This window comes from Culex quinquefasciatus, chromosome 2 (genome assembly GCF_015732765.1).
Source record: "Culex quinquefasciatus strain JHB chromosome 2, VPISU_Cqui_1.0_pri_paternal, whole genome shotgun sequence".
NCBI lineage: Eukaryota > Metazoa > Arthropoda > Insecta > Diptera > Culicidae > Culex > Culex quinquefasciatus.
The window spans coordinates 222,139,138-222,153,335 of NC_051862.1; the positions used below are offsets into that span (position 1 = coordinate 222,139,138).

The 14,198-nt window shown below is 36.2% G+C and overlaps 1 protein-coding gene across 12 annotated transcripts in view; it reads left to right on the plus strand.

The window, feature by feature from the left end:
• The window catches only part of LOC6049489 (dachshund homolog 2), a 62,629-nt gene extending 54,449 nt beyond the window's left edge, over positions 1-8,180 (plus strand). For all 12 annotated transcript variants that reach the window (XM_038257573.1, XM_038257574.1, XM_038257571.1 and 9 more), the window contains one exon: positions 5,923-8,180. In XM_038257573.1, coding sequence (XP_038113501.1) covers positions 5,923-6,053 — 131 coding nt within the window. In that variant the 3' untranslated portion in view covers positions 6,054-8,180. The remainder of the gene's footprint in view (positions 1-5,922) is intronic.
• The last annotated feature ends 6,018 nt before the right edge of the window (positions 8,181-14,198 follow it).

Below are 14,198 nucleotides of genomic sequence, written 5' to 3' on the forward strand. Positions count from 1 at the left end.
AAAATGATATGTGAAAATTCAAAAATCTGTATCTTTTGAAGGAATTTTTGATCGATTTGGTGTCTTCGGCAAAGTTGTAGGTATGGATATGGACTACACTGAAAAATTGATACACGGTAAAATTTGGTGATTTTTAATTTAACTTTTGTCACTAAAACTTGATTTGCAAAAACACTATTTTTAATTTTTTCATTTTTGATATGTTTTAGAAGACATAAAATGCCAACTTTTCAGAAATTTCCAGAATGGGCAAAAATCTTTGACCGAGTTATGATTTTTGAATCAATACAGATTTTTAAAAAAATCGAAATATTGGTCGCAAAATTTTTCAACTTCATTTTTCGATGTAAAATCAATTTGCAATCAAAAGTACTTTAGTGAAATTTTGATAAAGTGTACCGTTTTAAGTTATAGCCATTTTTAAGTAACTTTTTGAAAATAGTCGCAGTTTTTCATTTTTAAAATAGTGCCCATGTTTGCCCACTTTTGGAAAAAATATTTTGGAAAGTTGAGAAAATTCTCTATATTTTGCTTTTTCGGACTTTGTTGATACGACCCTTAGTTGCTGAGATATTGCCATGCAAATGTTAAAAACAGGAAAATTGATGTTTTCTAAGTCTCACCCAAACAACCCACCATTTTCTAATGTCGATATCTCAGCAACTATAGGTCCGATTTTCAATGTTAATATATGAAACATTCGTGAAATTTTCCGATCTTTTCGAAAAAATACTTTCAAAATTTTAAATCAAGACTAACATTTCAAATGGGCGTAATATTGAATGTTTGGCCTGTTTGAAATGTTAGTCTTGATTTTGAATTTTGAAAATATTTTTTTCGAAAAGATCGGAAAATTTCACAAATGTTTCATATATTAACATTGTGAATCGGACCTATAGTTGCTGAGATATCGACATTAGAAAATAGTGGGTTGTTTGGGTGAGACTTAGAAAACATCAATTTTCATGTTTTTTAACCTTTGCATGGCAATATCTCAGCAACTAAGGGTCGTATCAACAAAGTCCGAAGAAGCAAAATATAGAGAATTTTCTCAGCTTTTCAAAAATATTTTTTTCAATAGTGGGCAAACATGGGCACTATTTTTAAAAAATGAAAAACTGCGACTATTTTCAAAAAAGTTACCTAAAAAAGGTTATAACTTGAAAATGGTGCACTTTTTCAAAAATTCACTAAAGTACTTTTTGATTGCAAATTGATTTTACATCGGAAAATGAAGTTGAAAATTTTTGCGACCAATATTTCGATTTTTGAAAAATCTGTATTGATTCAAAATCATAACTCGGTCAAAGATTTTGCCCATTCTGAAATTTCTGAAAAGTTGGCATTTTATGTCCTCTAAAACATATCAAAAAATGAAAAAAATTAAAAATAGTGTTTTTTTGCAAATCAAGTTTTAGTGACAAAAAGTTAAATTAAAAATCACCAATTTTTTTTTTATCGTGTATCAATTTTTTTCAGTGTAGTCCATATTTATACCTACAACTTTGCCGAAGACACCAAATCGATCAAAAAATTCCTTCAAAAGATACAGATTTTTGAATTTTCACATATCATTTTTGTATGGACAGCTGCCAAATTTGTATGGAAAATTATATGGACAAACTAATGATGCAAAATGGCTTCTTTGGGCATACCGAAGGCACCAAAAAAGTTTCAGCCGGATTAAAAAATACAAAAAAAATCGAATGACCGAAATCTCAGAGAATTGCTCAATTCCGAAAAACGCTTCTTGAATGAAATTTTATGTCAAACATTCATGTGTTTAGTAAATTCACCAGTTAAAACAAAAAAATATTAAAAATTTTACTTTTCGATACAACTTTTAAGCTCCCATTTCAGTGCTGAAAAGTAGAAGTTTTCAGCACTGGTATTGAAAGGTATTAAAATTCCATTCAGTTTTTTTAGGTAGTGAAAAAGTAGGCCGTTTCGTTTCTCCAGAAGGGTAGGAAAAGTTGAGAGTTCACAGCGGAATTGCAAAAACTCTTTCTTTAGAACTAAACACTGAAAAATAAACATGATTTATTTTAGGAATTTTGCCACCTTTCCTGATTTAGTAATTGTGTTTTTCGAATTACTAAATAAGGAAAGGAGGCAAATTCCTAGAATAAAGGAATTTTGTCCTTTTTTTATTTCAGTGTTTGTTTATCATCAAAATATGTGTTTTATTCGTGCACTAAAATGTAAAAGATACATCTTAAAAATAAAAGACATTCCGTAAAGTAAACTGCCCACTAAAACCAGTTCGAAACTCTATTCAAATTACGAGCTAATCCCTCGCTTCAAACAAAGAACCAGAACTCACCACCGAAAAACGGCCTCGTTTACGCAACAAGCATAATTCTTCTATAATTTTATTAGTTCCGGTCGGCGGCGGCGGCGGCAGGGTAATTTCATCGATATCAAAAAGACATTTCCACGCCACATTACACGGCCGGTGCGACCTGAATTTCTTCACCGTCGTCGTAGTCGTTTTGTGAAATAATATGCAAATTTTGTCGCGCCAGCATTTTCTTTTTTTCGTCGAGCAAATCGCGTTATCAGCGCGCTATTGAAAAGCGCTGAACCTTGCTATTGCCTTTGCTGGCTTTGCACTCAATATTGCTAAGAGGAGTGCAGCAGCACCCCCGTTGGGAAATCGCAAACATCACCAGCAGGACATTTCCAGGGGGAAAACAGGGCACTTACTTTCTCTCTCCGAGTAATGTCACCGAGAGGGGGAGGAGGACGACGAAAAACAAATGATGACAATAATGATGTCAATCGTAACATAACAAAGTTAGATCCATTTTCATAATCATTTTGCCATTTTTACATCAATCCAGTTTTATTTCCCTTTTGCCCTTTGGAGGGTAATTCATCCAAGTTGGCTTTGGCTGTTTAGTGCGGGCCCGAGGAAAAGTTGTCGGAAAAGCCTACTGCCGTGAAGAGTTTTTCGCTACATTTGGAACGCTCGGCACGCTTGGATGTACTGCGAGCGATGAGCAATTTGGGCTCGCCAAATTTAAATATATATTAAAAGTGAGCAATGGAAACTTTCTTTTCTCCGCAGTTTGCCCTGTGGACAAAGACTTTACCCCACCTCACCCTGTACCCTTCGTCATCAAAAGAACCCCCGAAATGAAAAAGTACTTATGCGAAAAAGAACTTTCCATTCGACTTGTTCCCATATTTGTATTAAATGTTTTTTCATAAACATAATCCAATTTATTCATTTTGGTGCAGGTCTCCCCCAGCTTAAAAAAAAAAGAACTCTTCGTCCTCTGATCCTTGCTGGTTCATCATTCAAGTGAGCGAGCTTCTGTTGTCTGCTATTATTATTACCGCACACGACGACGTCACAATGCTCCGGCGGTTCATTTCTTCTGTTCACTTCCCCCCGGAGGGGAGGATCGTCACAGTCGGGATGAAATGCACGGTGAAAAGCCGCGCGATTCTTTCTTTTCTTTTTTTTTGCATATTATTGTACCGCGAAGAAAACGCGCCGAAAAATCACATTGCAATGAGCCGCGGGCCCCCCAACAAGAAACGTTAAAGCAAACAGAGATATTATGTGAACCCCGCCCCCTTTGCTCCACCTTGAACAAGTCAATCCAAGTAGCTGCTCCGCAGTAGGCATAGGAAAATTGTTGCGCGTTTCTTACATTTCCCGCGTGGATTGCTGCGATGTGTTTGGCGCGGCTGGGGAGGGCGAAAAAAGGTATGCCAAAAATGTTTGGCTACATTGTATCGAGCAAGGTGGGAATGTTAGGGGAGGGTGGGAAGGGGAGCTGGTCTGGGTAGGCCATGATATAGGCTGCAGTGCCAAGTGAGACATTATAATGGTACGTGTTTGAATGGGAAAAGTTTATTTAATTTCACGGATGTGGGCGAACTTTTTCTAAATTTTTTAACATTTTTGATAAAAAACATTTAAAAAAAACCTAATCAATGAATTTATTGAACATCAATTTATGCTAAAGACCTCATATATTGGATGGTTTCTTTAATAAAATACAAGTTTCGTAATCCTTTTACTTATTTTTCAAATCACATTAATAAAACAAACATCTCTAAAAAATATCAGTTTTTTTTTATTTCGATTGCTTGATTTGAAATATTTTTAACCAACAAATAATTTTAAAATTGTAAAATTTATTAAAAATCTCCCTATCAGCAATGCGAATTCCTTACATGTTTCATAAACTTGTTTTTTTTAATGATAATATTTATTTCAACATAATTTAACTATTAATGTTTAAGTTGTTTGACTGATTTTTTCCTTTGGAAAGTTTACCTAAGATATAAAACATTACCTGATATAATGAAAAAAAAAATGCAAAATATTTAGCTGGATTTTTTTAATTTTGTGAGTAGGACTAAAAACAGTATTATAAATTTTCTTTTTGCAATATGCATAATTTCCTTATGTACAGTCCAGACTTGATTTTCGGAATCGTTTTTTTCTAATCTTTCATTAGCGAAAATTCTAATTTTGGAGATTCTTCGAAAAATGTCTGATAAACGATCAATATTTTTTTGTGTAATTTTTATGGTGAAATTAAAAAAATACCTCAAAAGTTATACACACAAGTTTACTCATTTTTTTCTATTTCTAAAACAAGGAAAGTAGTTAAATCACTTTAACACTTTTGTATTTGCTTGGCAGGGCAATTTTTTTTTATGTTTCCGTCAAGCTAATCTAATAAGTTATTTATTGTAAGATATGTTGTGAAAACGCTTATAACGAAACGATATGCTAACATTAGATGCCCGATGAAAATACATGCAATTACTCTACTTCCAATAATTGATCCTTAATTGTTTTGTTGTTTTTTTTTTTCAATAAAGCTGAAATTTGGAGCCCAATCGGTTTGCATTATTAGATTTCAAAAAAAAACTATCTTTCAATATTTTGTGCTATTCATTTGACCAGTTCAAATATTTGCTAAAATGCAAACTTCACACAGTTGGATTTTATTTACCGAATTTGGTGGTTGAAAAATCGATTAAGTTTAGATCGATAAACGATCTGTCAAACTGAAAGTTTTTTTTCCAAATATCGGTTGTATGACAAACAACAATGAACTTCGGTATGTTTTTACCAAATTCTGTAATTTTTAGTCTACCGAACGATTCAGCACGTGGTTTATGGATGGTCCCTTACCAAAATTGTACTATTCTAATTATTTTGAAAAAAAAAACCATTACAAGCTCTTTACAAATTTTGAAGTTTTCTGAAAAAAAAAAAATTTCAGTCACTTTTTTACGAACCAATTATGAATAGGGAGCAACTTTGAAAACGAATACTAATAAATTAAATTAAGATTTTTGTTTTACTTCATTCAAGCAGCACCGAATTGTTTAAGGTTCTTGCAACCATGAATCAAGATTTTATTCGTGTACTGGATATATTAAATGCCTGAGGTTACGTTTAATTGCTCAACTGTCTAAAACGTTTATTTTCTCCTCAATTTCTGGTCCAAAGCTCTAAAACAAACAAAAAACTAATTGAGTCTTTCACATTACCCGCAGTGCACCTCCACAAAATTTTATGATCGAAGAAGAAACAAAAAAAAATTACACAAAATAATCATCCTTCACAAATCAGTCCCCAGCCTCGCGTCCGTTTGATGAAATCCACACGCCACCAAATTGACACGCCAAGATTCTTTCTTTTTTCCCCTCTCCAGTTAGGGTTTTTTTTTTCAGATAAGAATGAATATTTAAATCAGATTACCATCAGGAGAGCGCTTTCGGCGCTCGCAGGAGAAAATTTGATTTTTATAACTGCTTTGGTCTCTTTTGCCCTCTGCCAGGTGTCATTCGCAAAACATATCCTCGGGTGAAAAATTTCCCTTTTGAGATTTTTTTTTGTTGTTTCGAGTTTTAATGTTGTATCTCTCAACTCTTCAATTTCCACAGAATCCTTGGCTCAAGAGCTGGAGCTCGAGCGCAAAGTGCGACAACAGGCGGCCGAGGGCGAAGTCAAGGGCCCACTCCAGGACCGTTCCAATTACTACAAAAACTCGGTCCTGTACAGCAGTGCCACTTAGTTCCAGCAATTATGGCTAATCTTTTCATCGACTGCAATTCTTCTTCTGCTGCTCCTCTCGACTAAGGAGGCTATGACGACGACGACGATGGTGGCGTTGAATTGGACACTTTGCCGTTGTTGCTGTGGCGGAAGTTCTATACTGGCACTGGCACTGGCGATGTGCAATTACACTGAGGCAAAAAAACGGCTCGGAAACTTGATAGCAAAATGCAGCGCAGCAACTAGGCAAATTGGCTCACGTGCAACAAAACCATTTCAAATAGAAAGAGAGAGGGAGAGGCACTTGTTTGATTCGCTCAAATCGGGTGGAGAGAAAAAAAAATAACATCTTCGAACTGAGACTAAGATTTTAATGATAGAAGAAAAACATGTATTTATTGAATTTTGATTGAATGTGTATTGAAAAAAGAGATAGAAAATTGAAAAAAAAACAAAATTGTAAACGTAGAAAGACAGAATTAGCGTGTAAGTTTTACAATTAAACCACGAACACTGAAATAAAACAACACACAGAACACACATTCGAAACGAATCAAAACTGCAAACGTCAAAATAAACACACACGGAAAGAAACACGCAATTTCAAAACAAATAGAATAGGACAAGATCTCAAAACCCAGAACGCGCACTCTAAACTCTACGATTGCTCTCATTATTTATCAGAACGAGAAAATATCCGAACACTGAGAAAAGTTTTGTTGGTGCAATTTCTCATGAAAATGCTGACGACATTTTTCTCCGTGCTACAAAATAAAACACATTAAAACCAAAACTTGTAAAAATTATTTGTGGTCAATTGATGTTAAGTAGATGAATATTTAGGGCAAGTGAGCAGGATGAAAGCAAAACAAAACTTATTTTTAGTACAACTAACTTAGCACAAATGTTTTTTCAACCTTTCGTTTCCTTACGCAAACTTTTGAGTTTTGTACAAATATTTCTGTATTTATTGAATGGATCAATCTCGTCTGTAAAAGTTAAACTTTATTCGAACACACGAAACAAACACACACACACACGTAAATCGCGACCGTACTGTAATCACAAACACACACTTGTACTAAAAAAATAAATAAAACATATTTAAAAACATGTGAATAAAGTATTAGTTTCGTGTTTTTGCAAGAAAATAAAATCACAACAAACACACATCGTGAAAGTACTTAGTATATTTCCGGGTTAATTTCTTCCAAGCTAATTGTTTAATGGAGTATTAGTGAAAGTTGTAACATAAACACACACAAAAAACACACACACAAACAAGTGATAGTGATCGTTAGCGCATAAAAAAAACAGCATAAATAAACCATCTCGGGAATAAAACAAACTTATTTTATACACAAACACACACTGAAAAGAAAAACGCAGATTTAAGTAGAATCATTTTTTAAAAAGCTAAAGCTTTTTTTATGTACAAAGATTGCAACCGTGTTGAGCACAATTTCACACACAGAAAACACTGACATAAAACACAAACACACTTTTATGTATTTCTCTTCCGCATTTAAATGTGAACCAAAAGTTGGAGAACAGAAGCAAGGCAACTCTTGTTCGAGTTGATTTATTTATTTTTATTTTACGATTTTTTAAGCAGACACGCTAACAGGTAACAGATCAAATCAATAACAACCGCTATTTATCAACAACAACAAAACACACACACAAACGTATTGTATCTATATTATACATAACAAAACAAAAATCATATAATAAAACAAGTAAAATTACAGCTAACATGTAAACCAGTGTAGGTGGGGTGAAATTATTGGAGGAAAAAAAAAGTAAACCGTATTACGTTAAATTATTCGCAACGAATAATTTCTGTTTTTTTTTTTTTCTATATATTTAAGGGCTTATTGTTGAACGATGAGGTAGATGAGGAAATAAACATGCAAATAAAGAAAACAAAAAATCAATCAAAAGATGATGAAAATAAGAAAACGATAAGAAAAAAAAACAGATAAACACAAGATTTTTTTAAAACTTACTATGGTATGAAACGTACATTACAGAAAAAAAGAAAAACACACACACACACAACACAAGATAAAGAAAAAAAATCCGCTGTAAAATTAAATGCTCTGTGCTATTAGAAAGGTCAAATAAAATACCAAAAATATGGGAACACTTGTATCAGTTCGATTGAGTTAATATCACCATTATTTCCCTGATAAAATATGAGTGCCCTAAGGCGGGATTGCAATATTCTCAATCCCCTAAAATCCATTTAAAATCCATTTTAAACTTATTTCCAAAGATAAGTCATTACGATTTATTCTATCTTGAATATTATGAGATATTATGTTCATCGGCCCGATGAAAGTCCCCTAACCCCCATTCCAAACCTCCCAAAAAATATTCCGTTCACGTTTAAAAGTCGCATGGGTTCCCTGCACTTTTGCCACTAGTGAACAACAAAAACATCCCCTCCTAAATCCCCACGGGACTGTATGGGCGTAGCCTTGGAGCACAGTGTGGAAATTTACGTTCTTAGATATTTTTGGTTGTACCGGGCAGCAATCAAATTGTCTAAGAATATTGAATTGACCATTGTGGCACCCCCTACAGCGTGGTGCAGACCCGTTATGCTATGCTATGCTATGCTATGCTAATATTATGAGATATTATGATTTTTTTTGCTTGTTCGTATGTTTGACAGGTTCAACACTTTCTGCTAACTCCATCTAATTTGCTGATTATCACTATTTTAACAACTTATTTTGTAAAACTTTGGATAGAAACTTGCGTGCTCACTTCCTATTAAGCTATTTATCACTGGAAATTTTTAAAAACGTTTTTATAAGCTGTAATTGAACGTCAAAAGGCTTATCGGCTAGCTAACCCAACAAAAAATTGCATTGTTGCAGACTCCATCTCTACTAGGGACGTGAGATTCAAGTACCTAAAATGTCACGCAAGAAAGATATCATTAAGAATCTCTTAATTATATCAATGCCCTTTAGTTCCATGTTCTTTGTTATATAATAAATGGAATTCTGGATTTTTACCACCACCCAAAATGATTTCAGGAGTCTCAAATGCATAAGCCTTCAATAGTACATTAAAGGTAAAAGAACAGTCTTATATTCTATTTGTTACTGCTAGATATTGCTGGATCAAGCTTATTGAATTTTAGAACATCAGCAAAATAACTGTAAAATTGTTGGTATTTTTTGCTGAATGCAATTTTTCTTCAATGCCAAATTGATTTTATTTTAAAACTAAATCATGGTCACCTATAATCCTGTGGGGTCTACACCACAAAGTTGATACTTATTGCCTACTAATAAGTTATTTATTTTTGAGCAGAGGTTGCTCAATCGACGACCGACAAAGAACTGGTCTTCGTGGAAGAAGTGTACGGTTTGGCCATCCCTTATACATTGTATCAAATGCTATAATCGGTATCTGTAACAGCTGATCCGGTTTTGAAATCTATTGTTCGTCGTTCGCCGACTGATCGATCTGGTCTAGAGCAATGGAAAGACGAGGACAATGTTGACATTTTTATTTATTATGAGGATGCATATGGAGAGCGAACGATATACTTGTGATCTCCCGACATCTTTCGAATCAAGAGAGTAATCTGACTTTCCCTTAGCAGCTTCTCATCAAGACTGATTTTATCTCTTTCTCTCTTGGTTTTTTCCTTTATCTCTCGGTCCTCTTTCCTATCCCTATTTCCCTTTTCTCTCGGTCACGTTCCCTATCCCTTGTTTTGTCAACGTATATTTTATTTTTCACGTATTTACTTTTACTTGTCTGTGCTTTTACCAGCCTCGATCCCTACAGTACTAACAGAAAAGCAATGTAAAATCAGAAATCAATAAACAGAAAATCATTGACATCTTCACTACACAAACAAAAGTTAAGTTTTGGACCCACATTTCTTCTCTCCATTTCACAAATATTTTTATATGAAACTTCATCCTTGTATTCCCTATAAAGGTAATTGGTACATATCATTAGTTTTTTCATACAAGTCTTCATACAATTTTGAGGTTTGGTAATAAAAAATGGAAATGTAAGTGTATACAATTCTATTAGTATCGTTGTGCGATCAAATCTACAGCTGAACACTACTTTGGTGTCTTGGGACAACTAGAATCTCAAGGATTACGGTGGCTTAAGGGTAGAGTACCCCGCTAGAGACGTGGGTGGTACGGGTTCGAATCCCGTCTGTGATCTGGTGATTTTTTTTCGGTTCTTAACCACTTGATACTACCAGTTGTCGTTTATCTTCGAATGTCGTCTTCCAGGTAAAAAGAGTCATGGCCTAACTCAGGGTCAATAATAACTTGGCAAGGATTTAGAACACACACACACACACACACACACACAGACATTGTTCAGTTTTGGATTCTGATTCGATAAGTATGCATGAAGGTGTGTCTCTGAGCTCTCAATAAAAAGTTAATTTTTAGAGCAGGATTATCGAGAAATTAAAAAGAGAGATGTGAGCCGGTAACATGGAGTGAAACTTTCGCAGCTGCCATGGTAAACTTCACAGCAGCTTGACAGAAAATTTAACTCCATGTTGTACTTTTAATTTCTCGATAGCCTTACCTCAGTGAGGAAGGCAAAAAGTAATCTATTAGTACCTTTGGCAAAGTATGTTATGAAAGAAATAGTAGCTAACATTTTGATATTTCCGTAGTAACATTTCAATAGGCCGAATCTGCGTTTTTAAACAAGCAGTCTATCCCCTTCTTACTTGACGTGAACTGTCACTTGAGCAAAAGGGATAGACTGCTTGTTTACAAATGCAGAATCGTCCTATTGAACTGTTTCTACGGATTTATGAGTGGTTTCGGTTAGACCAGATTCAAAGCAACAAAATGTGTACATTTCCAACCTTGAAGCTTTCAAGTCAGAGGTGCTCAAAGTTTTTGGAAACCGGGCTAAATTTTGAGCTCAAATGTGCTTGCGGGACAAATATACAAAATTGTTTATTTACAAAAATGAAATTCGCGATTAAAAGCTCCATAATTCCGACAGATGGCGCAAAGCATCGAAGAATTACGATTCAAATTTTCGCTGTTCGGTTATATAGGAATGCTAACTTAAAATTCTGGAGTTTTTTTTAAAAAAGTCCACAAACCAAATTTCCAGTTTTTGCGTTTTGGGTGTTTTTGAAACTGTCTTGAGTCAGGGGTATTAAAAAACACCCAAAATTCAAAAATAGAAAATTAGGTTTATTTGAACATTCCAAAAAAAAAACTCCAGAATTGAATTTCAAATTCAAGTAGTACGAGTGTAAACTTTTTGCCCTCTATAAATTAACCCATTTCTGTTTAGCTTGGACATAAACCTTTGTACCCACAAACTTTTTAACAAGTTAGGGCGGTTCCTTGATTAATGATAAAAAAATTGAATTGAAAGGTTAGAAATACTTTTTTCCTTGCCGCTGATTTTTTTAAGTACATTTCTAATCTAATCAGACCCTAGCGCAGCCAATCTTTCGAAGGGATCCTGGAGAGTGCCTTAGGTTAGATGACGCCTAGCATTCTTCTTGTCATTTATTAACATTTGTAGTGCGCCATTGCATCGGAATGCATTGAAACAACACAAGCATTAAAGCGGCCAGGCCTACTGCGTAAAGCCGTATCGCAGAGATGACTCGTAATTGGGTTGAGTTTGAGCACTGAGTGTTCGAACAACAACACAATTCTGAATCGACAGGGGAGGAAGAAGCGTGGGGACACACCACCATACGCTCCGAGATTTTGGTTGTATTCGTTGGGAGCACCATGCTAAGAAGGTTTGGTACTCCGGGACCCTCTGGGATGGGACATTGTATTTCCACGAATGCCTTGGACACTATTCGCCGTGGTTATAGCGCCACAACTCGCTCTCTGTAACAGTATTCTTATTTCCAGTCCAAGTTCACTAAGTCGACATGGCCTAGTGGTTAGCATTTTTGCTTACCAATCCAAAGGACGGGGGTTCGAACCCCGCCTCGAGCGACTTTGATTTTTCGTTCATATTTATCATTTCTAATTTCTGTGTTCTAAACTTTCTCGTTGGGAGCAGATGGGCATCGAACCCAGAACCATTCGCTTACAAAGCGAACACCGTAACTAGTCCAAGGGGTAGGACAGTGAGTGATTTTGAGAAATTTTGAATAACATTGAGTCAAATTGAGCCACTCTCGTTACTCAGAATTTCTCAATTTTCACAAAGGACGTAACGAATTTTGACACTGACATTTCAAATCTGACAGTGGCAATTCGCACATAACGAAAACAATTTCGAGCGGGATTTTTTCCGCGCCACAATTAAATCGATTCTAGCAGGCAATTCCGTTCCACGATGAATGACGTGGTAGGTTCCACCGGGAGAAGGGCATTACTGAAAATTACGTAAGTTGAAAATGTGTTTTTTTCCAGATGAGGATGAGCAACACAAGCGCCGATGGAGAAGAACAGGACACGATTTCTTTTTAGCTGGTTGGCCGGAACTACCTTGCTGGAACCGACACGAAAAATCTAGGTATCGGCTACTGGTGGTCCGGAATCGGAAACTGTCACCGCTGGAAGCTCTCATCCCATCGTGGCCACAGTTCCTTAGTCGAAGGTAACGGCTCCGTTGCCAGGTTTATTTGCCAAACTTGACATTGAAATAGCTAACTGAACTCTCTTTTTATCTGTAGGATAATTAAGTTACCGGCAAAAGCCACCGGGAAGTTAGGGAAGAGTGACGGTTTTAGCAGCTATATTATGTTCACGATCGGCAAGGAAACGGATGGTAAGAAGGCTAACCATTATTCGCAACCCGAGCTCGAAACGGAAAGAGCGGGCCGACGCCACCGGCCGGACTCAAAACCAGTGGGACCAATTTGACCTGGAGCCCTGGCGAATATGTTCATTGAGGCGGAAGGAAACAAAATGGTTAGAAGGTCAACGATGGTCATTGAGAAACCGAGACAAGCATCAACATGTAACAACGTTAATCACTCACATTAAAATAAATTTAAGTATAATTTAATAAGAATCGTTAATCTTTTAACGCATATCCCAATTAAAAGCACCTTCTTTCGGGGCAAAAATTTCCAGGTTCCGGAACACTCCCATAGCAACAAGCTTTCTGACCCATGGTTCATCCGATATGTAATATTCAGTCTTTAATCGTACCGATGACCACCGTCGCGTTTCCTTGGCAGCACCACAAGTTACCAACCATTTCCGGACGCCAAAGGTGATCTCATCTCGATCGGGAAGATTCGCCTTTTCAGGAAGTTCTTTTGATCGATCATTTTGTCCAAACGTTACATTAATTTAGGTATTGACGACGTGTTACGACGGTAGGCGATTCGTTCGATAAACAGCTTTGAGTTTGGCCAAGTTACAGAAGCCGTCCAAGACAGGTTCCAACCTTGAACTTAAGATTTGGGCCGCTCTCCTTTGTTCCACCGGAAAGTTGCTATTTCCAAAGCACCTAGGAGAACAATCAGTAGCCGCAATGGGTTTAGCTCCCGGTAGGCCACAATGTACTGCCAACTGGTTACCAGCTATGCCGGAGCAAAGGCCGGAGCGGTTGAGTTTGCGGAAGCCAGCTTGCCACAAAGTTGAGAACCGCCTCGTGGGCGCATTTAAGGATCACGAACCGCACCATTCCTTGGAACTACTTCCACATCGACATCGTCGCCGTGTTATCACTCCGGAATGGTTCCGTCGAATCAATTCAAAATAGCGGAACTTGCGCAGCATCCCGGCAGATTTCGAGCTAAAAAATATTTCCTTACCAAACATGTTTGTTAACACGCACACCTGTCAAAATGTATATTCAAACATTCCGTAACCTGGTTGAAAATCGTTCAGGAGGAAAATTGAGTAACTTTGAGTAACATTGAGTCATTTTGAGAATTTGAGTCACTCAGTTACTCACTGTCCTACCCCTTGAACTAGTCAGCCACGGCCGCTCCTATAGATTTTTTTAAGTACATTTCTCGACTTTTTTTTGATTAGGTCCTATAAACATATGAAAGACAATAGTTTATAGGACCTTTTCAAGAAAAACTCTGGATTTTTTAAATTTAAAAAAATTATGAACAAAAACCCACCCTACTCCGCCTCCAAATCGCACCCACCGGCCGTGTTGCCAAACCAATCGACCCACCACCCCTTTCTTCAGTGACACAACC